The sequence below is a fragment of the Leptopilina heterotoma genome, unplaced genomic scaffold (genome assembly GCF_015476425.1).
Source record: "Leptopilina heterotoma isolate Lh14 unplaced genomic scaffold, ASM1547642v1 Lhet_190, whole genome shotgun sequence".
NCBI lineage: Eukaryota > Metazoa > Arthropoda > Insecta > Hymenoptera > Figitidae > Leptopilina > Leptopilina heterotoma.
In genome coordinates, this window is record NW_025110909.1 from 1526260 (window position 1) to 1553916 (window position 27657).

The following is a 27657-nucleotide window of genomic DNA, read 5'->3' on the forward strand; positions in this document are numbered from 1 at the left end:
TTTAAAAAAACTCTACAAAATTATGGAAAAACATTTATAGGTGTCCTAACATTTTTTTAAAGTTATGGGCAAAAAACTTGTTTTTGGAAAATTAAAAATCCAAAAAAAATTTAGTTAAACTTTATTAATCTATCACAAAGTACGCTCACTTTATGTCCGCAACTCCTGAGGTCAAATAACATAAAGATATATCAAAAAATCGAACTCGAAAAATTTTGGTATTACAATACTTTCTCTATGTGGAAGTAATAATTAAGTAATTTTTTTTAATTAAAGCTTAAAGTCTATACTTTAATGATAAAATAAAGGGATTGTTAAAAAATGAAATTTTAAAATTGTTATTAACAATTCTTTAAAACAATTGCAAATTCAAGAATGTTCTCAATATTTTGGGAAAATTAAATTACCCTGTATTGATGTGCAAAACTCCAAGTATTAATTTAAAAAAAATTTTGCCTGTATTTTGGCAGAAAAATCTACACAATTTCTGTAATATAGAAGGTTACTGATTTTTCTCTTTTTAAATTAATCCTTGGAGTTTGTACATAATTTTTCAAGTCATTTAATCAATATTTTATTTAGACATTTTTAAAAAATGATAATTTTCAATGTTTTACAAAAATTTTAATGACTTCTAAAATACTGAATGCTTTTTAATGATTTTAGGCTTATTTTAAAGGTGATTTTCTCCAGAATGAGAATTTTTTATAGGCATTAACGTGTAATTTTTTATAGAAAATTCAATTCGTCAAACTTAGATTAAAAAAATTAAAAATTTTTTAAACAATCTTATTAACAGAAAAATAATTATTAAAATATAAACATATATGTTTTTATTAAATTAAGATTTAATGTAAGGTTACATTAAGGTTTTATTTTGTGTGTCAAAGGACCAGGAGTGGGCGCGCAACGCGCGCCCTTTTGGTTCTACTAAATATTAAAACTAAAACATAAATACTGTCATTAATTTATATATTTTTGTGGCCTTTGGTCTATAGACCAAAGGCCACAAAAATATTATCTCAATTTTAACAATAAGGTCTACAACATTCACTATATATTAATTTATATATTTGGTTATACATATTGTATTGTCTTGCCCTCTGTACAACTTTCTAATAGTAGATCTTGCATAGTTGTGTATGACTGAAAGTGCCTTTTAAATGAAAAAGATATTTAACTTCAGTATGGAGAATCAAACTATTCTAAAAACTCTATTAAGAAAGAAATTTCTTTCCCGAAAATAATAAATGAAATAAATGAAGGAAATATTGCATCAACAACACTTAAACAAAGTAGGGCTGAAATTCAAAAAAGTTATCGTGAGAGGCAAAAATTAAAACGTACAATTGATAACGTAAATTATTAAGTGAAAAACACACTTCAACTAAGAAAAAACTTCAAGTCGAATCCAAAATAGAATATGCTGAGAAACTTAAATTAAAAAATAAAAATAGTGATACAAGTTCTTTCTCAAAAACAAAGAATACTCGATGTCAAAGAAATTATTGTGAAGGAGTATTAAAGCATCAAATTCAAAATGAGTTGAATGTTGAAAATTATCTAGGTCCGATAAATAATTACTGCACACATTGTCAAGCTAAACATTTTGAAGATGAAAAAGTTACTGGTAAAAAAGTTAGTTTTAATGACTGTTATAGTCATGGAGGTGTTGTGTTAACTTTAATACAATATCCAGATGAATTAAGGCACTTTTCCTATGTGACGGCCGAAATTTCAGGCTTTTTTCAGAAACTTTTTTTTCACAGAAAATAAAATATAATTTTATAACTTCTTCTACATGTTATAATTGGTGTCTAAAAATATACAAAAAATTTTTTTTAGTGATTTTTCAAATCATTTAATAATTATTTTTATGAGTCAAAGGTGACTCCTCTGAAAATGCACGGGTGAACGGTCGCAACGATATCTTTCTTCAGTATTGTCTAAAATAAAAAAATCAAACGTAGTTTTACTCAGTAGGCTTACAGTTATCGTGTGAACCTCAATAAACAATTTATATTAATAAATAACAAAATGGCGGACTGTTAAAAAAATTTCAAAAATCGCTTGTTTTTTCGTAAGTAATTGTTTTAAAAATATAGGAAAATGTTTGTGTAAAATCATGACCGAGGTTCACACGATAGCCACTCATGTGTAGAATAATGCCTCTACATTGCAGACCGATCGGTTAAAGAGATTTTGAGTAATCCTTGTTACCAGTTAGAAAAAAGGAGACGCATGCTTATTCCCGAAATCTTTTTTAACGAAATAGTTATTTGATATAAAACTACTTAACTTAAAATTCACATAATATGCACATTATTTGACATAAATTTCATTGCACACAAAAACCATTTAACATAAATATCATTTGTCATAGAATTAATTAAACAGAAATATTATGTTACATAAAACTCAGATAACTTAATTCCAATTTGACATAAAAATTATGTAACATAAATTTCTATTGACATAAAAATAATTTAACATAAATTTCTTTTGACATAAAACTCATTTAACGTAAATTTTATTTGTTATAAAATTCATTTGACATTAATTTCATTTGGCATAAATGTCATTTAACGTAATTCTCATTTGACATAAATATCATTAGACATAAAATTAGCTTGACATAAATTTCATTTGACGTGATTATCATTTAACATAATTATTATTTAAAGTAAAATTAAATTTATATAAATTTCATTTAGCATAAATTCCATTTAACATAATTCTCATTTAGCATAAAATGTACTTGATATAAATTTCATTTGACGGATAACTCATTACACATAATTCTCATTTGACATAAAATTCAGTTGTCGTAGATTTTATTTTACATAAAGATCATTTGACATGGAAATATAGGCGCGAATTTCAAAATTGGCGAATCACAATGTTGTTGATAATATCTAATTGGTTACTTTTAAAATTCGCGCCGATATTGTTATGTAAAATGTAATTTGTGTAAAATGATTTTTATGTCAAATGAGAATTTTGTTGAATGACTTTTATGACAAATGAGAATTGTGTAAAATGTCTTTTATGTCAAATGAACTTTATGTCAAATGAAAATTATGTTAAATGGGATTTATACCAAATGAAATTTATGTCAAGTAAATTTTATGCCAAATGAGAATTATGTTAAATGTAATTTATGCTAAATGAAATTTATATAAATTTAATTTTACCTTAAATAATAATTATGTTAAATGATATTCACGTCAAATAAAATTTATGTCAAGCTAATTTTATGTCTAATGATATTTATGTCAAATGAGAATCACGTTAAATGACATTTATGCCAAATGAAATTAATGTCAAATGAATTTTATTACAAATAAAATTTACGTTAAATGAGTTTTATGTCAAAAGAAATTTATGTTAAATGATTTTTATGTCAATAGAAATTTATGTTACATAATTTTTATGTCAAATGGGAATTATGTTATCTGAGTTTTATGTAACATAATATTTCTGTTTAATGAATTCTATGACAAATGATATTTATGTTAAATGGTTTTTGTGTGCAATGAAATTTATGTCAAATAATGTGCATATTATGTGAATTTTAAGTTAAGTAGTTTTACATCAAATAGCTATTTGGTCAAAAAAGATTTCGGGAATAAGCATGCGTCTCGAAAAAAGTGGTTTTGAGAAAAACGCGGTGAAAGTTTTGGTAGCTGTAGTTGGCAAAGAAGTGAGGATTCTGATAAAGAGAAACACTTCATTATCCACTTTCAATACTTCTCATGTGGTAATATGTATATTTGTAGATTTTCAATAATAGTGTATTAACAATAATATTTTATTTTGCTGAATTATCTCTTTTTTAAAATGAGAAACCGAAATCTACAATATATTACCACATGAGGAGTATTGAGAGTGGATAATGAAGTGTTTCTCTTTATCAGAATTTTCACTTCTTTGCCAACTAAATTCCAAGTACAGCATTGCACTGTCAGTTAAAAACTGATATTTTAGAAATCTTGTTCTTTTTCCTCACTCGAGGTATTTTTATACCTAATTTTTCTGTATTTGTCTGGAATTAAGAATTCTCTAAAGTTTCTGTAACATTTCAGTACTTTTTTTCTTAATTCAGCAGTTTTTTAGCCACGAAAAACATTTGGGATGATTGGACCTAATGCATCGGATAATTGAGCAACCAGTCCAATTGTCCAAATGCCGTTTAGACAATTGAGCAGACGGCTTGCTCAATCGTTAGTAGTAAAATAAATGATCATGGGAAGGTGAAGAATTGAAAAAATTCAATGTATCGTCAAAATTGCGACGTTTCGTTGGCTAAGGTTTGCCAACCTCATCAGGCTAAATTTATTTAAACAGAAAAACACTTCAATATTTATAAAGGTTTAAAACAACACTATACTAAAAATATGTTTAAAGAATATCCTACCAGGTTCGTTAGAACATAAAAATCGCGTTCTACCTCGTCAAAATAAAAAAGATTTCATAGAGAAAAAATATTTTTTTATAAAAATTTCCACATGTATTAAAAAAGAAAAGTTTCTTCATATGAGAGGAAGACATTTCAGCACACTAGTTCAGTGTCAACTGAAATAAATTAAAAATTTGCTATTTCGAGAAAGTCAAAAGAATCAAGATAAAGAAAAAGTCAATGAACCGAATGTAAACACAGTTTTATCATAGAGGGAGCAAGTTGTGTTATTGTTGTGTCATTATATACAAGAGTCTAAACGTCTGAGAAGAGGAAAAAAAGTTCTGTTTAGAGTGAAAATATCTTCCTTTCTATTAATAGTGGAATGATTTGTTTTTATATGGATCATTTCAGATATTCGTCGTTTTGCTCAATCGTCCAAAGTGCTATATTAAAAAATCCTTTTTTACTGGGCTGGCAATTATAGAAGCGCTTAATTATCTAAAAAAAGAGCGAAAATTCAGAATGCATTAATTGTGTTTTCAAAAATAAAAATATTTCAACTAATCCGAAAAATTCCTAAAATTTAAAAGTAAACAAATATATCTACTTTGAAATAAAAATAATACTGCGATTTAAATAATAAAACGTGCTATTATACGTGTAGCAATCGTTTTACTAAGGATTGAAGGTGATTTCCCAACTTGCTGTAACGCACAATCAAGCGTCTGGCTAGCAGGGACCTCACGAGTAATTCCTAAGGCTGACGCTAAGGAGCGAAGGTGATTCTGTCGAATTGCTTTGACACCTGATGTGTCTGGCTGGTAGAGATTCACTAGTACCTCCAATAGCGGACACCTAGGAACGAAGGTGCCTCCCTCAAATTGCTTTGACAATTGATTAACCGTTTGGCAACGGAGATTTCACAAGTAAATCCAAAAGCGAAGACGAACATTGCCTTTGCCTGAAGACCGAGACAATGTATTTAGACTCTAGCATAGGGCTCCCCTCCGCAGCGCTGAACTATCGCGTATCGTAGGCCCAGCTTACCTTGCTTGCGCCGCTGACTACAGCAAAGCCGACTACTTGCGAATCTGCAACAGCTGGCAAGTCTATAGTCAAAGTACTCAAAAGTCTCGCATTGCCTTAATGTCAATTTTTGAGTTCGATTATTATTTATTTTATTTGGAAGGTTAAAAAATATCTTTTCCAATTAAGAACAGCTGATTTCCTTATTTTGATTTCAGCTAACGTGCTAATTAATTATTTCTTATTGTCTTTTGCAAATTAAAGCCTATTACATAACAATGAAAAATTGTGTAATGTTAATACGAACCGCGTCTAAATTTTTAATTAAAATTTAAAGTTAAACTTAAATTAAATTTTATAAACATTGACAATTAGGTATTGTGTAAATAACTGTAGATTAACTATCAAGAGGAGCAACGCTTGGAACTACTTCTCCATTTTTTTAGGTGACTCAAAGCATGGACATTTTTGCCGGCTACACTGCCTCCGAACTTAGCTTCTTGGAAACCAAGGTCATGCGCATTTTCTCATCACCTGATTCCGAAAGTCTACAATTATTTTATTATTTATTCACGCACCACTATATCGCAATTCAATCAAGCTGTCTGACCAAATGTCCAAGACCCGAGATGAATTTAAAGGTATTAGCGAAACTATAAATAAATTTTTACAATGTTAACCAACACCACAACGCATACAAGTACTACCACAAGTACAGGATCAATGTGTGAACACGCGCCAATCGCTTCTCACACCAAAAAACGACAATGGTTTACCGCGAATGCATTTACATCGCACAAACCATGATTCTGAAGTCAGAAGGATGTCTCAACATCAACATCATTGCTGATCACTCGCTTTTTCCTGGCACCCATTTTTTCGTTGCCATGGACCGACAAACAACTTGCTGTCGTTTCCAAGTTTCAAGAATGCCAACCATTTGAGTGCGTAGAAAATCTAGTCTCTGCACTATTCGAGCATGGAAGGATGATATCGGAGGATCATTAGGAAGATCAAGTTAAAGCGCATGACTTGGTTGATAAGAAGTTAACAAAATTCACAAAGAAAAAGTTGACTTCTGCAACAACGCCGATGACATTCATTACAAACGTTAATCATTTAAGCGATTTAAAAGAAATGCGTTTATTATTATTATTATATCGAATATCAATTAAAAATTATCATTCAAAAAATGAGCAGTTGCGAGCCATCATTTATTAAAACATTTTAATTTTTATTATTTGATATACTTAACGATTATTTAATATTTTCTATTTAAATTTCATTTAGAAAAATTCTTAATTATCGAGACGAGTGAGTACCAGGTGAAATTTTTGAGTCAAATGGGAACGATTGATCGAACTTAGACAAACGACCGGAAGCGGCAATTTAAGAAGGGGAAATTGTAACGATCAGAATCGTTTTCCTTATTTTTGTAAATATGCCGTTCTCGTAGTTTCTCCATCTTACAACTTATCGCGCCCAGCGATAGCCCATAAGGTACCGCAACCTTCGGTAATTAACCGAATTATATATTCGGGTGTCATCGGGCCACACACGAAACGTGTTATGGATTACGATGACGATCTCAAGCGATTCTTTCATCAGGGAGAAGCGAGACTTCCAACCGCGATTTTCCGCGCGTAATCGATGCGCTGCGTCGCATCCTCGTTATTTTGTATATAATTTAAGTTTATTCTTTTATTAAATGTTTTTCAATTATTAATCTTATTGTTTTCTTGTGTTGTGCGCCTTCTCCATAATAGGATTATTTTTCGTCTTATCAACGATCCAACAATCTGCGAACTTGGTAAGTTTGATCAATCTTTACTCATCTGTGTGGCTCGTCTCGATTCGCAACTGCTCATCGAACTACGTCGCAGGTTGGATTGCCCTTTTTATTGGATTATGGAATCTCTGCTCAAATTATTGTGTCGGCCATCGCGAGCCGAACCCTGACTTTCGCTCTTTTTAGAATTATTAAAAGACTCGCGAAGTTCGTCTCAACTTATGAAAGTTTATATACTACAGAAATATTAATAATAATTATTAGTATTCAATAAATTACTCCTTTTTCTTTAATAATCAAATAACAAATTAATATAAGCTTCTAAAGATAAATTTTGTTTCAGAGAACGCGTTACAGCATTTTCCAAATTTACTAAATTTTACCTGCGAATCAGTAATCAGGCAGTGTTCTGCCAGTGATATTTTAATACTGACTTAGTACTGACTGCCGGTAAAAAATCAGTACTGGACAGCGTTACCAGCCTGGGATTTCCCAGTACTGATATAGTAATGGAGTCAGTACTGCTAAACTGGCAGTCAGTACTGGGTCAGTACTATGCCAGTATTACATTTCTACTTGGGGTCCCAAATATACATGTGCTTTTACATGGGATCCCATGTGGATTCTTACGTGGGATCTGGGATTTTATACAGGTTTTTGTATAAGAACCCACGTAAGATCCCATGTGGGTACTTTTAATAGGGTGGACAGACTAAATGAAAGAAATAATTCGAAGATTATTATAGTTAATAATTATTACTGATTTAAAGTGCCTCTTTTCTTGTGTGTTAAATATAGAAAATGAAACTTAATTATCTTAAATCGTTCAAAAGATATGAGCATTTAAATAATTTTGTAAGCTTGAAGATATATAGTAATGTAAATATATTTTTCAGAAACTCTGTCGCCATATTAAACTACCTGAACGATACGATTCCTATTTTTCACTTTTTATTACTTTACAAGACGAAGATGCCAGTGTTAATAGTAAGTTTAATTAAGAAATTTATTACATTTCTATTTAGTATAGATATTAATATCAAACTTTTTTCTGCGCATTGCTAAAATTTAATTTTTCTGGCCTAATTTATTGTTTTGAAGAACAAAAAATCCAGAAAAGACAAAAAAGTCTTAAATGTATATGGGGCAAATTTTCTCAAGTGTAGGGGAGACCGAGGTGAGTTGAAACGATTTTTACATTATCCAGTTTAACTCAGACAAAAATTGTCCTATTTTTATGAGCTTTGTATTTTTGGATAGATAGTTTTGTGTAGTATGTAAATCAAAAATGAAAAATGTAAAAAGTTGTAAGGGTTTACGGAAAAATTGCAAAATCCACAACAGTTCCCGGTGTTACAACTCACCTACCCAGTAAAAAAAGTATTCAGAATAGAGAAAAAGTATTGGTGGAGACATTCGGTGAATGCGTTTTCGCGACAAAACCGTATTGGTGGGTTACGGTGAATACATTTTGCTTACCGTGAATACATTTTTTTTAAACTTTCGATTTAAAGATTCCTAAGCAAAGTTGAGAATATTTATAAAAAGCGTAAGTGACCTGAAGTATAAAAATGACGATTGCGAGAAGGAAATAAGAAATTTTGAGAAAAAACAAAAAATTAAATGTGACAAACCTACAACGTATGATGATGAAAAGGAACATTGACGATACCGAAAGAAACTTGAAAAATCCAAGTAAATGTATGTGAAACAGTATGTTCCGTCGGTAACGTCAAAGTTCCTTTTAATCATCATACGTTGTACACGGAAAGAAATAGTTCCTGAAAAACTACAGAATAATTTTAGTAACCCAGGATACGAGGACCAGTTTCTGAGGCTGTACAGAATTTTTATTGTAAATCACAAAGTGTTTTGTTAAAAGTACGAAACTCTTCAGGTGAACCTAAAAATAATTCAGTACTTTTTTTCGTACTTTTTCAAAAAAAGTTTAATAGTATTTTTTGAAATGTTTCCAACATCTTACAAAATTTCGAATGATTATTTCCATTTGCTTTCCTAACTTTTACTTTTACTCGCCATAGTCTTCAGGAGTTAAACCTGAAAAATTCCGGAACTCGGAATTGACTGCGGTGCGCAGTTGACCGTTGCCGCACCGATCGGTCGTATTCACGTGTTGAGTTGCATTAAGTCACCGTTCACAATCAACTATCGCACTTGTCGATTGGTAGAAATTCGAGCAATTCAAAAAGCGCGCTAGTCTGAACCAATAAGATAATTTTTTGACTACCGTTCCTTATAGATTTCTGTTAAGGGTATGTGGAATCAGCCAACTTCAATTAATACATGTATTAATATTCCCACCGGTTTTCTAAAAAAATATTTTATAAATCTTGACAAAATGTAAGAAAAATAATATTTTATTTATTGAGGCATGGATCTCTAGTCCAATTAATACAAAAATTTGCTTTTAAATATTATTTTCCATTTAATAAAAAGTTTAATATTTTTTGAGAAAAAAAGACAATCAAATACAAATTAATATTGAAAAAAATGAATAAATTTATATTTTTCTATTCAAACTTTCATTTTTTTGACAATTTTCGAGAAAAAAAGACAATCGAATACAAATTGCCATTGAAAAAAATGAATGTTAACATAGAAAAATATAAATTTATTCATTTTTTTCAATATTAATTTGTATTTGATTGTCTTTTTTCTCAAAAAATATCAAACTTTTTATTAAATGAAAAATAATATTTAAAAGCAAATTTTTGTATTAATTGGACTAGAGATCCATGCCTCAATAAATAAAATATTATTTTTCTTATATTTTGTCAAGATTTATTAAATATTTTTTTAGAAAACCGGTGGGAATAATAATACATGGGTGATTCTCCTGAAAGGGACCCTTTTTTGGTTGAATTTCCAAAAAATCAAATTATTCTTTTTTTGTTACTTTTCTTTCATAAATAAGTTTAGAAAATGTTTAAAGATAAAAATATAAGTTGCGCAAAATTAATTTTCAGAAATAAGACCTCCAGGAACATTTTACTATCATGTGTTCTAGAGGTTAAGTATAATTAATTATAACTTTTAAATTAATTATTTTGTAAAAAAAACTCGGTAGGAATATTTTTTTTAAATAATAAATTGTTATGTTTTAATTTATTGCACTTTTTGCTTGTATATTTTATTTTTATTAAATTAATAATTTAATTTGAGGGTTAAATATTTTAAAACAATGATTAAAAAATTAAAAACAAAAGAAAACGCCTATCAAATATAAAAAAGGCTTCGCAGATGAATTGATAATTTAATGAAAAAATTCTCATTTTTTCTAATTTTAAAAATATTACAATTTTTTAAACAATATTTTTAGTTTTAATCATCAAATATTTTCACATCGATTACATATTATGTTTAAAACGTTAAAAAATATGATGTTATTATATAGAAAATGAGGCTTCGGAGATGAATTTAATTTTTACTCTCATTGATAATACTATTTTAATTAATAATTTAAATAACTTTTTTTACCTTATTTTAAACAAATGTAAGTAAAAAATAATTCTTATATTCTAAACTTTAATTTGATATATATCATAAATATGTTGAAATTGTTTAAATACGTTAAAATATAATTATAAAATATACATTCTGTTTAACCAAAATTCGATGACAAAATTAAATATGTTTTTTAAATAGGAAGAAATTTAAATATAAGCAATAGAAGATTATATAAAGATAGATAAATCTTCGTAGATTATAAATAAATTTTTCAAAAAATTTAAACTTGATAAAATATTAATGAAAAATTAATTTAAATAATGAACCTCATGTTGGAGACACGTGAAGTGGTCCCTTTCAGGAGAATCACCTACATGTATTAATTGAAGTTGGCTGATTCCACATACCCTTAAGAAACAGTAGTTGTTTACCTGTTTTAGATTCGAGGAAACACACCGGACTTCTGCACCTGGAGACGAGAGTTCTAATCCATCCGCTGTCAAATTTTCTCTAAAATTGATTTTCTGTTTCAGATTATTCTGAATAAAATAAAATGTGTTTGTGTATGTGAGTATATTATAATAACAAAGAGGCATATGTATACATATAAAATATATAACCTGTGTTGGCATTCAAAGATGATAGTGTGAGTAATGGAAAAGGAAAAAAAATAATTTTTTTTTCGTTTTTCTTAGCTCAGGATTTTTTAGAAACTGTTCCGTAATTCTTCAGATGAGACTTTATGAGAATGTCACAGGGTAACTCAACAATAAGTTAGGAAGTTTCTTTAACATTTCTAAAATAAACTAAGCAAATTTTTGTTTGATTCCCTCTTGAATTCTTATTATTCATTACAACAGAAAGTGTTGAAATACCTTGGATTATTTCCAAAATAGTTTATTACTTATTGAAAAAGACAAGTTTGAATAATTGCTGAAATGGTCGCGATAGCCTGGGCTACTAAACTAACTTTTGTAGTTTTTCAGGAACTATTTCTTTCTGTGTAGGCACAGAATAAGTATTTTCGTATCAAGGGCGCAAAACAGGTAGTAATCACCTTTGCGCCCATGATGCTAACATAATATTTTGTCCTAACTGCATGGACAGTATGTCGTTGAGGGCACGAACGATTAAACGCTCATATTAGTTAAAAATTAAACCCTATATAAATGTTAATTTTTTGAAGTCTATAATGATAAAAGTTTTAATATAGAAATAAGAAAACAATGTATTTAAAATTGACAATTTTTACAACTGAAATGGGAACAAAACCAAATTTGTCATAATTTTTTTAGAGAAATTTGAAAAAAATTGCACATTTTTATAGACAAAATAAAAAAAGTTGAAAATGTTTGTATTTTTATAGTTAACATAAAAAGAAAGTCGAAAATATCGCATTTTAATAAAGAAAATCGAATAATTATTAACATGCGGGCGCAAAATATTTTGCGCCCGCTTCCCCTACCCCTGGGTGGGAATGAGATACTTTGCGCTCGCTCTAAGTGCCCGAAATGACATACTTTCCGTGCAGGTATGACAAAACAGCATATGGTAATTAACCCTTTGCGTCACAGTGGGTCGCCCAGCGACCCACCTTTTCCTTCTCAGTTTTCAGTATTTCTATGGCATATTTATTAATAAATTTAGGGTTTTTTATCCGGGCATGTTCCTCATACCTAAACAAGTCTAAGAAAACTGTTGATTCACAATTTGTTAATAATAAAAATATTATAAACAAATAAATAACAAAAAATAATGCTTCTTTTTCAGAAAAAATTCATTTTTTACTTATCCTTACTAATTTTTTAAATGATAATTTTTTTTCTTTACAAATTAGATCCTAAACTATATCAGATTTTCAAAATTCAAAATGGCGGATCCAATATGGCGGACGCGAAAATTAAAAATAATTGAATTTGCTTGAAACTGGTTACTCAGGGGTTTTTGGGGTCGCTGAATACGAATCTGGCATCAGATTTTCAAAATTCAAAATGGCGGATCTAATATGGCGGACGCGAAAATTAATAATAATTGAATTTGCTTGAAACTGGTTACTCAGGGGTTTTTGGGGTCGCTGAATACGAATCTGGCATCAGATTTTCAAAATTCAAAATGGCGGATCCAATATGGCGGACGCGAGAATAAAAAATAAACAGAATTTGCTTGGAACTCGTTACTCGGGGGTTTTTGGGGTCGCTGAATACGAATCTGGCATCAGATTTTCAAAATTCAAAATGGCGGATCCAATATGGCGGACGCGAAAATTAAAAATAAACTGAATTTGCTTGAAACTGGTTACTCAGGGGTTTTTGGGGTCGCTGAATACAAATCTGGCATCAGAGTTTCAAAATTGAAAATGGCGGATCCGATATGGCGGACGCAAAAATAAAAAATGAACAGAATTTGCTTAGAACTCGTTTTTGTGGGGGTTTTCGGGGTCGCTGAATACGAGTCTGGCATGAGTATTAATAAATTTATTAATAAACTTAGAAGATTCAAAACGTTCGGATAAAATTAAAGAGTAAAATCAAAAGTGAATGAATCCTGACAATCCACAGTCAGGTAACTCGTTTAACGTAAAATCCTCTTCATAGTATTTCTGTCTATAAAAAAAAGAATTAATTTTTTGATACTGAATATAATGTACCATTTTTGACAATCCGATTGAACAAACTGTAGATATTAGTAAAGAATTGCTAACCGATAAGTAACTGAAAATGTCAAACTTAATGCAGATGTGATGTAAAAAAACACATACAATAATACTGCTTCTACTCAATAAAATACCTTCTTTCAACGTAAAAGCTACATTAACCTGTTGAGAGAATCGTTAGTAATAGTTTCTCGATTGTCGTTTGTTTAAATGAAGTTGATACTTACCTTTGGAGGGAATCGTTCGTGTTAGTCTGTCGTTTGTCATTTGTTTGTTTGAAGTCGGTACTTACCTGTGGAGATAATCGTTCGTGTAAGTCTGTTGATTGTGATTTGTCCGATTGTAGCCGATACTCACCTGTGGAGGAAATCGTTTGTGTTAATTGTGTCGATTGTCATTTGTTTGATTAAACTCGGTACTTACCTGTGGAGAGAATCGTTCGTGTAAGTCTGTCGATTGTCATTTGTTTGTTTGTCCGACATATTGGATCCGCCATTTTGAATTTTGAAAATCTGATGCCAGATTCGTATTCAGCGACCCCAAAAACCCCCGAGTAACGAGTTCCAAGCAAATTCTGTTCATTTTTTATTCTCGCGTCCGCCATATTGGATCCGCCATTTTGAATTTTGAAAATCTGATGCCAGATTCGTATTCAGCGACCTCAAAAACCCCCCGAGTAACAAGTTCCAAGCAAATTCTGTTCATTTTTTATTTTCGCGTCCACCATATTGGATCCGCCATCTTGAATTTTGAAAATCTGATGCCAGATTCGTATTCAGCGACCCCAAAAAACCCCGAGTAACGAGTTCCAACCAAATTCTGTTCATTTTTTATTTTCGCGTCCGCCATATTGGATCCGCCATTTTGAATTTTGAAAATCTGATGCCAGATTCGTATTCAGCGACCCCAAAAACCCCCGAGTAACCAGTTTCAATAGATTTCAATGAAATGAAAAATGTATGACTCAAAGGGTTAATCAACATTTGCCAATCTGTTTGTCACATTTAATTTTTCGTTTTTTCTCAAAATTTCTTATTTCCTTCTCGCAATCGTCATTTTTATACTTCAGGTCACTTACGCTCTTTATAAATATTCTCAACTTTGCTTAGGAATCTTTAAATCGAAAGTTAAAAAAAAAGGTATTCACGGTAAGCAAAATGTATTCACCGTAACCCACCAATACGGTTTTGTCGCGAAAACGCATTCACCGAACGTCTCCACCATTACTTTTTCTCTATTCTGAATACTTTTTTTTACTGGGTAGTACCAAGGTTGTAACAGTTGTAAATTTTGTGATTTTAATGGAAAAAATTAATTTTTAATCCTTAGTTTAGTTAGTAAAGTAAATTTAATTAGTTAGTAAAGACATCTTATTAATAGAAACGAATAAAACACTCGTTTTAATACCATAATTTATTTTTGGAATTAGGCTATCACATATTTCGTTTTCTTTAACACTAATTAGATATTTTAAACCAATCTTTGGTATTTAATTGCGATTTATAATAACAATTTGAGCTTTATAATAGCTAAGAATAATATTATATAATATATTTTATAGAAATTTATGAATAATAAAATTTTGTTTACGAAATTTTAAATAATTAAGGAATAATTAGAGTAAGAAAATTTATGAGATCAATATAAATTAAATTAAAAATGAGCAACAAGCTAAATAATAACAAAAAAACCTATAAGTAGAAATTATTTTTGACTTTTGTATGTATATGAAAGAGCAACTCGAAAAATATTTTTATTTTTTTTTCTTTGGAAAATATGAAAGTGATTTACATGAAAATTTGTAAGATTCTAAATACTTTTAAAGTCATAATATAAAACAATATACTTTAGCAAAAATCCAAACAGTCTCTATTCGATCAAGCACAAATTTGCGTAAACCTAGGTGAGTTGAAACAGCCTGTTACAACTCGACTAGGTGCGAAAAACTGTGCATCGGTTCGAATAATTATTTCACCTCGGTCTCCCCTACCAATGTCAAAATTGCAAGTTGTTGGATCGGGCTAATATTTTCAGTGTTTAGTACTATGAATTAGTACTTCAACCACCAAGAATTATAAAATTTTATAAAAAATTGTAGAGAGGGGAGGGGGTTGAAGAGTTTGGATAAGTATGAACAGTGAGTTTTCTAAATAATCGTAGCTTTTATACAATAAACTAAACAAAATTTTGACCTATATGTTTTTGGTAAATTTTTTCCTGCTCTTTCAAATAGTGAAAATTTTTATTTCTAATTTATTGGTTTATACACCTGTCTTCAGCCTTACATACTTGGCTATACAAGTGTTTGTTTACATCTCATAAATTTCTCTTACAAATATTTCTTATATACATTTCTTTAATACTAAATTTTTGCGCCTACAGAGCGACTTGAAAATTAGGAGTACTTGCATTTGCCTGGACCACCCGTCTAATGGGTTTTCTCGCCAGTGGAGAGGGAAACTGTAGAAAACCTCTCCTGAGTACAACCGGTTTATCGACAGTCGAGTTCTAATGGTGTGTACCGGACAATAATATAAAGTTTTTTGAATAACTTGACGTTTTATAAATGAATATTTATAAAAATTAATTTATAAATGAATATCATTTATAAAAGTAAAGTTAAAGTGTTAGTTTTTTTAAACAATGGGGTCTTCCATAAACCACGTGGCTTATGGAAGACCCCAAATGTTTATACAATTCTACTTTTAAAAAAGTGTATTCCAGTATTTGCAACGATTGTTTAATTAAAATATTCAACACCTTATGCGTGTGTCGCGCTGCATAAATACCTTATGAACTTTTATAAATGATATACATTTGTTAATTAATTTATATAAATATTTATTTATAAAACGTCAATTTATCCAAAATACTTCATATAAGGCTAGATGGATGCGGCTTTTGTAATGCTTTACAGTAGTTACTTCAGAATTGCGTTAACTTTATTTTATGGTAAAATATTTCAATTTTTATTAACTTTTATTAATTAATAAATTAATAATTCGAAAAACAAAGAAAACGTCATTTTTTTCGTTTCACATATTGAAAGTACACATCTTAAGCTTTTTTTTGGTACAAAAAAATCAAAAAAGGGTTCATTTTGAAAAAAAAATTTTTAATTTTCAAATAAGAGTTAAATTTTGAATTTTTAAAACAAAATTTTTCACGATTTAAAAGAGCAGGAAAAAATCTACCAAAAACATTGTAGAATATTTCGAATATTTTCTCGAAAATCAAATAAAATTTGGAAAATGCTTAATTTGCAAAAATATGCAAAAAGAAGTAATTATCAAAATGCAAGATTGTAATACGTCGGGATTGAAACGCCATCTACACACAGAAAAGAACTCGACACACTTTTGTTGCAACGCATTTGAAAGTCGGTCTCGAAATGAGTAATAGACAACTTCAAGTGACTCGAAATGAGTAATCGGCAACTTCAAGTGACTTAGTGTCTAACCTAAAAATTCGTTTTTCATTTCTCATAAATGCGATAAATCGGCTTCAAGTATTAATATTTTGACAAGTGCAAAGTGTTTATTCATTATAAACAATTATTTTAATTCATATTTTTATGAATTATTCCTAGTTATTCCAATGTTATTGTAATTTTATCATAAACCCAAAATGATACCGCTTTTACTCATTTTGAGTCTTTTCCCCAGAAAAAAGATGATTAAATTTTGCGTAAAATAAGCCGTCTTTAAAGTCATTTCATTAACTATTTTTTGAGTTGTAGAGTGAGAAAGAAATAAAAAAAATTATCAAATTTTCTCATTTTTAGCTCTTGACTTCAAGTTTTTCAAAAATCTAGAAAAATTAAGATAAAATTTTTCTAAAAACAAAGAAATCTTCGTTAGAATTTCAGCTTTAAAATAAGCCTTCGAAAATTAAAAAAGGTTAATCCGTCTTTGATATATCATAAAAAATGTGAAGCCGTGTTTCGACCGATTGGTGCATTGAAATTCAACAGTGACGACTTGATTCTGGCTTCGCGCGGCAGCGAATGAGAGAGAAAACAGGAACGAATTTATGCGGGGGAACAATGAACTTTTGAGTTTCTTTATATTACTCGTGAAACATCATTATTTATTATTCTCCAGCAAAAATTCGTCCCTGTTTTCTCTCATTCACTGTCGCGCGACGCCAGAATCGGGTCGTCACAGTTGAATTTCAATGCACCAATCGGTCGAAACACGGCTTCACATTTTTAATGATATATCGAAGACGGATTAACCTTTTTTAATTTTCGAAGGCTTATTTTAAAGCTAAAATTCTAACGAAGATTTCTGTGTTTTTAGAAAAATTTTATCTAAATTTTTTTAGATTTTTGAAAAAGTTGAAGTCAAGAGACAAAAATGAGAAAATTTGATAATTTTTTTTATTTCTTTCTCACTCTTTCTCACTTTCGTTAAAAAATAATTAACGAAATGACTTCAAAGATGGCTTATTTTACGCAAAATTTAATTAGCTTTCTAACCTTATTTACGTTTTTTTGTACCTCCTTTTATTTCCGAGATATGATTGAAAAAGTGATGGCATGATTTTTCATAGAGTCGATACTCGTCCCGATACTTTTGGACGGTAGTGTATGTATGTAAGTCAAGTTATCGTTTTTTATGAAAATATATTATTTTTTATATAATTTTAGACGACACGTATTTTGCCGTCATGCAAAAAAAAATTATTTAACGAAGTTAGGCGAATTTGGATTTTTAAAACTGCGAAGTCTGATTTCAAGAAAATGACGGTAAAAAATATTAAAATTATTGAATCTTTCTTGCATCTGCCTATAATGTAATTATTCTTTTTGTCCCTTATTCCGGATTAAATGTTCTTCGAAATCCCAGAGGTTTAATTAAAGAAATTTGAAATTTAACAAAATGGCGGCTATTTTTCGAAAAAAATTAAAATCAAATTTTCTCATAAACCCTAGCGTTTTTTTTTCTTTTTGATTTTTTTATTACTTTCTGGAAGTCTAACGATTATTTTACAACAGAATTTATCGGGGTACCGCGACTAAAAAAAAGAATAAAAATTTCTTTTTGTTTTTTCAAAAATGAAAATTCAAAGTTTTTTTGCTACCTTTACAATATACAACAAAATTTCAAAAAGATAAATCGTTCGTCTTGAAGAATTAAGTAAATATTGATTACAACTGACATTTTCACCTTTCAGTGAATTGAAATTATTATTAACTGTAACACCCCTGGTTAAAAAACCGGACAGATTTCGAACTAATCCGAAATTTGTCCGAAACAATGCGGTTTATGGTCAAGTTTTTGTCACCCGCAATTAATCCAGAAAAATTCGAATTCCATACGGTCTGTGAAAAACTAGTGAAACCGGAGTTGGTCCGATGAAGTCCGAAATTAATCAATTAATTTTAAGTAATGAATCCGGAATTAGTCCGAAACAGTCAAAAGTTAGTCCGGACAATTTAGTGAATGTTAATAAAAAAATAATTATACAAGTTTACATATTAATTATTATTACTTTATGGTACATTCAACATATTTTTCGATTTACCTATCGCAATTTTATTTACATTAACCTAAAATTTCTAACGCTTAAAGAATCGAACCTACACCTATCTAACATTATATCGCACCGAAATCAAATACACTAACCACTATACCACGCTCGCATGGGAGTTCAAATTCATAACAGAATTTATCAAATGCCACGAAAAGAAATGACAAAAAACTAACGCATCAGTGTTAATTATAATATTAAAAAAGGAAACTAGTAATACTAGTGTAAAATCAAATTGACTTCAAAAGTAAATATTTTATTTACCATAAGTAAATACCCTGAATAAAAAGTCGGACCGATTTCGGACTAATCCAGAATTTGTCCGCAACAGTACGATTTATTGTGGTGTTTTTCACCCTGAATTAAGTTTAAAATCAATACCGTTTTTTATAACTATTGAATCCGTAATTAGTCCGAAGTTAGTCAGATTATATGCAACTAGTAAATGCAAAAGTAATCCGATTGGTTTAACCAGTGAATCCGCAGCTAATCCAAAACAGTCTGCTTATGGTCAGGTTTTCTTCACTCAGAATTAGTTCGGATAAATCCAAACTCAATAGGTTTGTGTATAACCAGTGAATCCGGAATTAGTCCGAAGTTAGTCTGACATTACGTAACTTGCAAATGTGAAATTAGTCCGATTGAGTCCGGAATTAATCTGGTTATGGTCAGCTATTTTTCATACGAAATTATAATTATAGTTTGAATTTATCTGACCAAAATCATTCCGGATTAAGTCTTTGAATTGGATTGAATATGGATTGTTTTGGACTGTCTGTGAATTGTATATGTATAATTACAAATTCCATATTATTATAAGACTTCTTTTCGGACTGGGGTGTTTTGATCGGATATTATTCGGATTGCCGCTGACTATTACCGGATTCTTTGCATACATATTTGGGATTGTTTAGTATTTGTTTCGGATTATGCCTTTTAATTGGATTAAATCCAGATTATTTCAGACAATTTTCGGATACTTAGCATATAGATTTCGGATTGTTTCGGACATTTTGCGGATTAAGTTTTTTTAACTAGATTAAATTCGGATTGTTGCGGACTGATTCCGTATTCTTTACATATTGATTTCTGATAATTCAGTACTTATTTTAGAAGAATTCTTCCCCTTTCATAAATTCGGATTGTTGCGGACTAATTACGGACTGAATTCGGAGACATTCAGGATTACATCGGAGTGTTTTCGGATTAATATCAGACTAACGCGGATCATTTTCGGACCTTTTTCGTACAATTTTCGGACTAACCCGTAATAATCTGTCCGTATTTAATCCGGAATTAGTCCGAAATTTTTACCAGGGACGCATTAACCCATTATCGTCTGCAACTTCTGAAACTTTGTGTTTAATTTATTTAAAATATATGTAATTCATAATAGAACTAATTATTTATATGTTTTTGAGATCGCTCATTTCGAATCTATAATCGAAATTTCAAAATACAAAATGGCGGATCTATTATGTCGAACAAAATTTTTAAAAATTTACTCGATTCGCTTGAAATTTTTTACTCTTGTGCTTTCGGGGTCTCTGATTATGAATCTGCAATTAGATTTTCAAAATACAATATGGCGGATCCAATATGGTGAAAAAACATTTAACAGATTTAGGTACTCGATTTGTTTGATACACGAAGAAAAATGGAAAAATGATTTATGCAGTCAGTGTAGCACTCCTTTATAGAATAATATGTGACAGGTACACACTATAGTATTAGAAGTTTCATAGCTGAACACTTTGGGACTCAACACAAGTTATCCCATTCATCAGCATAAACAAGACTGTTTATATAGTCTAAGAGGGAATAAGAGTATAAAAAATTGGAATGAGAAATTACTTTCTCATGTAATTGTTAAAAAAACGTGACAGTGTACAAAGCACAAGTCAATAATAGAAGCGAATATTGAACAACTAGTACTCAGTCCAGTTCTTTCGAAAAATGAACGCCGTGCACATAAAATAGATACCTACTTGAAAACCACAAGTTATTCTCTTTCTCTCACACTAATGGTCGTTCACTTATCTTACCGTTTCACTTACTCTTACTACTCTCAACTATTATGCAGTGCAGTTAGGTTAATTGAATTATTAAATATTGCTATAAAAATAATTAATAAATTATACATTTCATTCAAGGTCAATTCACTATTTTGTACACGAAAAAAAAAGAATAATCAAATTTACCATGAGGAGTGTCAAACTTGAAAAAGGTTAAGAAAAAATTAATGTTTTTTATTTATTTATTATTAAATTCTAATAACTGCGTATCAAATTTAAACTAGTTGACAATATTATTTATTCAATATTATGAATATTGTTGACATCCATACTTACATTAATTACAAAGTAAAATTCACGCATGATCTAATTTATTTCATTGGTAAGTGATGTTTCATAAATAGGAAATTTCCCCCATCGTTTGCGTAGCCGAGAGGCTTAATGTAAAAGCGTGCGATTTATAATTATGCGTATATTTAGTTGTATGGTTAGGTAGGTGTTCAATCCCGTATGATTGTAAGATTTTCCGATGCATTTAGTTGTTAATTGTAAGTATGAAGATGTTAAAAGAATAAAACTTGTGAATTAATGAATATGAATATATAAAGAGTGCATTTAACATATTTTTCTTTTTTTTAATGATTGGTTATTGTTTTTTTATATAAAATTGACGAAGTGAATAAAAGGTTACACTAGTTTCGCACGGTGAATTCACTCGCGTATTGAAAATGGAGATCGAAAAAGTAGTTAATGCTATTTTCCCCAGACGTCGCTGCGGTAAATTATCTGTCAAAATTCAAAACAAACAAAATAAAAAATTTTGACAGTTCAAAATTTTAAATTTTCAATTGGTTGGTTAATTGTAAAAATATTTTAAATATTTTTAAACGATATTAATTATTAAAAGTAAATATTGGTGAGAGAAAAAATAGTTAAAATATGTATTGAAGGAAAGGTTTGTATTGATAAATCATGAAATAAGTTTTATCATATTTCAATTTTATTATAATAACCAAATAAATTTTTTAAGGAAAATTATATTTGATTTTTTAACTATATTTTTAAAATTATTATATTAATTAATTATTAATAATTTTTATTATTATTAATTATTATATTAATAATTATAAAATTATTTAATTATTATTATGGTGTTATTATTAATAAAATTATTAAATTATTAAAAGGTTGTCAGAATGAATTGCATAGTGCCAGGTTGTGACTCCGGTCGTAAAGTCTAGCAACATGTGTCTTTCCTGCAAATATTTTAATAGGTCATAAGTGGGTTGATGCTGTTAAGAATCCGAAATTCTCTACAATGACCTACGAAGAAATTCGAAAAAAACAATACCGTGTTTGTTTTTTGCATTTTCCTGAGAACTCTTGGATTACGACTTTTAAAAAACCTCGTTTAAAGGATACCGCTGTTCCCACATTTTATTTACCACAGAGTACAGTATATTGAAACCAGCACAATTATAAAATAATAAAAAATAAATAATATTAGGGTAATGTCACATTGAGTGGACCGCCACATTGAGTGGACCACCTGAGTTTTTAAGTTATCTGACAGCGGAAACGTGAAATAAATAAAACGAATAGCAGCACCGCACCTTGAAACCGTAAGAATTTATGTTCCGTGATAATCATATACGTTATCGTTTGATGTAACGCATTTTTAAGAACACAAACCAAAAAAGAAGTCGCTCTTACAATGAGTAAAGTGATTCGAAAGTGTAAAAGTAGTGTAAAATTTAAGTTTTAAAAGATAACTTATTTTTTTCCTACTACTTTGGACATTGAAATTGATTGTCTTAGTTTAATTAAGTGATAATTTTGACTCAAAAAATAATTTTGGTGTCTGCCATAAAAAGTTGCATGTCACCATCAGTGGACCACTGTTTATAACAATGAGTGGACTGCCTGTTTTTTATATTTTTAATGACAGTTTACCATTTTTATGGAAATAAATTGACAATAAATTAGTTTGAAACTGTTTTATGTTCTTTATTAATTTTTTTGTGATTTTGATGTAATATGTGCCAAAATTATTGAAAATGGTTTCACTTGTAAACATAGCGACACAAACATGGTCTGAAGCTGCATAAGCATAAATTTTGTTTCAATATATCAGAAATATTAAATACATTAAAGAATTTAGAATAACTTTTACAATTTTTTAAGAGTGGTCCACTCAAGGTTACACTTTTTTCATTCCTTAAAAATGAGCTATTTTTTTAAAGTCAATTGTTTTTCTCAAATAAAAAAAAATCAAAGCTATTATGGTATAAACACTTATCTAGGGATCTAAACTAAAGCTTGGAATAGAAACCTCCGATTAATTTGCTGTTATAAAGAATTTTTTAGAAAAAAAGCTTAGGCGGTCCACTCAAGGTGACATTACCCTAATTATTAATATTGATGCCCCTCTCGTTGATCCAGAAAGTGTAAAATATAATGTAAAAAAACAGAACTTCTTTCAAACAGCCTTAGTTACACGAAACCTCAAAACGAAAACGGTAGGTCTGACGAATCCGAGGAACGATTAATGAGAGTGGATATAGCTGAAATACTCGAGTCCTGCAATATTTTTCCTAAGAACAATATTGCCACCTACGCAGAGAACCATTAAAGAAGTAATAATAATAATATTAACAATAATAATAATAATAGTAATAATAATAATAATTTCTAATATTACGAAAACAGCAGAACCTGAAACTGAACAATTAGAAGAGCGCGTACTTTCGATCTCATTACAAAATAATTATGATGATAGTCACATTAATTCCGCTACAACTTTTGCTCCCAATAGTGTAAAATATAACGTTAAAAAAACAGAACTTCTTTCAAATAACCTTAGTTACACGAAACCTCAAAACGAAAACAGTAGGTCTGACGAATCCGAGGAAAGTTTAATAAGAGTGGATATACCTGAAATACAGTAGGATCTTTCAATAGTGCAGTTCTGAACAGTGCAGTCATTAATGAGTTGAGTAGACAAGGGGTTTCAGGGGGTAAAGGGAAAGGGAATCTGTGACGTCAAATACAGTGCCGTCGCTCATTTGATTATTTAGTATCATTTAGTGGTGCCCGGTATTTAGTAGTGGGGGCCCTTAATATTCTTGACACGGACCTGAATGTTTTAGTTTTTGCACGCTTTGAACAGTGCACAATATTCCCGACGACTGCACTATTGAAAGATCCTACTGTACTCGAGTCCTGCACTAAGAATATTATATCCACCTACCCAAAGAACCATGAAAGAAGTCAAAGTTTATTATTAAAAATTACAATAGTAAATAATAGGATATCTTAATTTTGACGCATGATATGACGTGCGACAATTTGTAGATTGTTCTTTATCGATAAAAATTTCGGAAAAATTGCAATTATCTGAAAAATATCTTAAAAAGATACAAATTATTTATAATAATAATATTAATTATTATAATTGTAATAATAATAATAATTTCTAATATTACGAAAACAGCAGCACCTGAAACTGAACAATTGAAAGAGCGCGTACCTTCGACTTCATTACAAAATAATAATGAAGATAGTCAGATTAATTCCTCTACAACACTGCAGTCATTTCAGGAATCGTCAAATAATTTAGTACTTGATAATTCGAAAATTATTGCTCCTGCAAGTGAAATATCGAAGCCCTCTGCTACTCTAAAGAAACGTGGAAAAAGGATCAAATCAATAAAGAAGTTTATTTCGAATAAAATAAAACTTGTAGGTAATCTGACACCTAATGCCAACAAATTGTGCCTTGAGATTAAATCATTAAGAAAGAATCTATCAAGAGCAAGATATAAAATAAAGAGGTATTAAACCTTATGTAAAATTCATATAGCTGTGGCTAAATAGGAGATAAAACGTCGCAGCCGTTCGGGGCAAGATCGGATGATTCTCATCGCCCGACTTACACTTTGGGTTTTTTTGAAAAGGGCCACATCAGACGATACGTTTCATTTCCTACTTATGATGCACACGCTTTTTACATAAATAAACAAGTAGATAAGTAAATAAATAGATTAACAAATAACTAAACAAGTAGAGAAATAAATAAATACCCGTTTTTAGATTACAAGAAAAAGACAAAGAAACAAGAAAAAAATATATGACCTTAACAAAAAATTTTGAACATTTATCTAAAACCCAGCGAACATTGGTACAAATGCAACTTCGAAATGCTAGTAAAGATCCAAATGGCAGAAGGTTTACGAAAGATGAAAAAGTTATGGCTTTGTCTTTATATAAGAAGTTACCTGCGGCTTACCGTTTGATGAACAGACTTTTCATATTGCCTTCGATTTCCACTGTCAAAAGACATTTTTTAAAAATTCAATTGGATACAGGCATAAACACTAATGTTCTACAACTTTTGAAAAATTCTGCGACTAAAATGACTGACGATAAAGAGAAAGTTTCTTTATTAATGTGGGATGAGGCTTCTTTGAAGGCACATCTTTGGTATGATTATAAGAAAGATAAGATCATAGGCTTTGAGGATTTCGGTAACAAGAGAACAAGCAAATTTGCAGACCATGTTCTTGTGTTTATGTTTCGAGAATTGCTGAAGAACACAAAACTTCCACTGTCTTATTACTTTTGCAGTTCTCAAACTGCATAGAAAACGCAGGGCTTTTACAAGATAATGGATTAGATCTTGTGGTAGGGGTGAGTGAACAAGGAACATCGAATGTAAAAGCGATAAAAGAATTACGTTTGCAGTATATGGCGGATTGTTTACGTAAAGAAATTGAACCACGTAATTATACAAAATTAAAATAAACTTTAAAACTCACACATTGTTAACTTGAAAGTATTAAATTGCAACGAATTTGCAACAACTTGCTATCTAAGGATTTAGAAGTTGATTATGCTTCGAAAAACCGTTCGGAAAGTGAAAGGAAATATGTCAAGTGGAAACATTTTGAAAAGGCATATGAAATGGACATGAAAAGTGACAAAATGTATAGAAATATATACCAAAAGTCACTTTAAATCATGTAAAAATTGGAAGAATAAAGAAAATAAAGGTTTCTGTTTGTAGGCAAGTCTTAAGTCGATCAATGGCGAGATTGGTAGAGACAACAACCAGATTTAATGGTAGCAGCATTTTTTATATATTTTCCCTAAAAAAAACCATAAAAAATTTAAAATAATAGGAATCAGTAGTAAATAAAAATATATAAAATAAAATAATAAAAGTTAATTATAATAAATAACTAAATAAATAAATAATAACACTTCAAAATACAAAATTAAAAATTCAAAGAATACATAATAAAAAATAAATAACTAACGGTAGATAAAAAATAAATAAAAAAATATATATATAACAAACCGGGAAGAAGAACTCCCCAAACTCGTTGACACACGGGATATATAATACCAGTCGAATGTCAGTGAGCGCCTCTGGGCCTGTCACTACTACCCGACTAGTATTATCCCGTGCGTTCGAGCGCTAGGCGACTTTTTCCTCCTGGCTCCTCATATTTGTGTAAATAAAAGAAATAATTAATAATTACACGGAGAAAAATGGAGTTTGAAAAACTGGGAGTCAATATTGAAAAAACAGGACTCAGTCCAGTAAAAGTACATTAATTCATTTCCATCAAGCATCTTAGGGTACGTATTGCGTATAGTGTATAGAGGGCCTTAGTTCTAATGTCACTGTAAACAGCATTGAAACACAGGCGAAGATCACTGTAAAAAATCTGGTGTAAATTTACTATGTCCGACGTTGGAAAGTTTGGTCACTATGTCCGACGTGGTATTTTTACACGCCGACTAATCTACATAACCTGCAAATATTTTTTGAAATACAGTCAGGTCCCCATACTGTTAGATTCCAAACTGTTATGTCCTCAGTAGTGTTATGTTTTTGCATAACCTCCAAATTCAGAAGTGTTAGGTGACGTCATGTTACGTCACCAATTTTCAGGGCCGTATTCTTAAGCCCAAAGAAAAGGGGGCATATACTTCTAGGCCAAACTTGAGGTGTATATATTTACGTTCCTGAAAGGTGCGCAGTAGGCATACTTTGAGCACATAACAGAGCTGAGTCAGGAGGAGTGGGAAATTTCTGGAAATGTAACAGTATGGGGACCCGACTGTAATATTTTCAGTCGTAACTTTTTGTATTGATATGAAATATAGCCCAAAACTTTTTGTAATATTATTATTTACTTATAAATTAGCATATACTTTCTATAAATGTACATTATATACACTTTTTTAGAGTTATTTATAAAAACTTGAAAATTTTTTGAAAATCTTAAAAGAATAAGAAAATTACATTCGCCATGTAATTGTACAGATCGTGCGACGTAATATTACGTCAAAGTGTAGAAATACACGCAATGTAAAAATACCACGTCGGACATAGTGATCAAATTTTCCTACGTCGGACGTAGTAAATTTACACAAAACTATTAAATTACATAGTCGTTTAATGTAAAATTATTAAAAATAGTAAAACTACTTTTGGAACGAAATAAATTTACTACGTACAACCTATAATTTTGATGTGTGAAATTACAAGTCTCGTGTTATTTTACACCAGATTTTTTTACAGTAATTATAAGGCGCGCTGTAGTGTGCATGGTAGAGAAACTGGACTCAGTCCTCTACTTCGAAATTTTCACAATAAAGCAACGCAGGCGCGGAACCTGTCAAAATAAATTGCCTTACGCTACGCGAAACTAGTGTATCCTTTTATTCACTTCGTCAATTTTATATAAAAAAACAATAA

General features: G+C 30.0%; 1 protein-coding gene across 8 annotated transcripts in view; it reads left to right on the forward strand.

Annotated features, from left to right (window-relative positions):
* The window catches only part of LOC122500710 (sorting nexin-17), a 379406-nt gene that overhangs the window by 139140 nt on the left and 212609 nt on the right, over positions 1-27657 (forward strand). For 7 of the 8 annotated variants that reach the window (XR_006301507.1, XM_043609777.1, XM_043609770.1 and 4 more), the window contains one exon: positions 8114-8204. The exons of the other annotated variant lie outside the window; for it this stretch is intronic. Coding sequence is in view for 4 of the 7 variants with exons in the window: in XM_043609777.1 (XP_043465712.1) it covers positions 8114-8204 (91 nt within the window). In the remaining 3 variants the exon portion in view is untranslated. The remainder of the gene's footprint in view (positions 1-8113; positions 8205-27657) is intronic. 8 annotated transcript variants of the gene reach the window in all.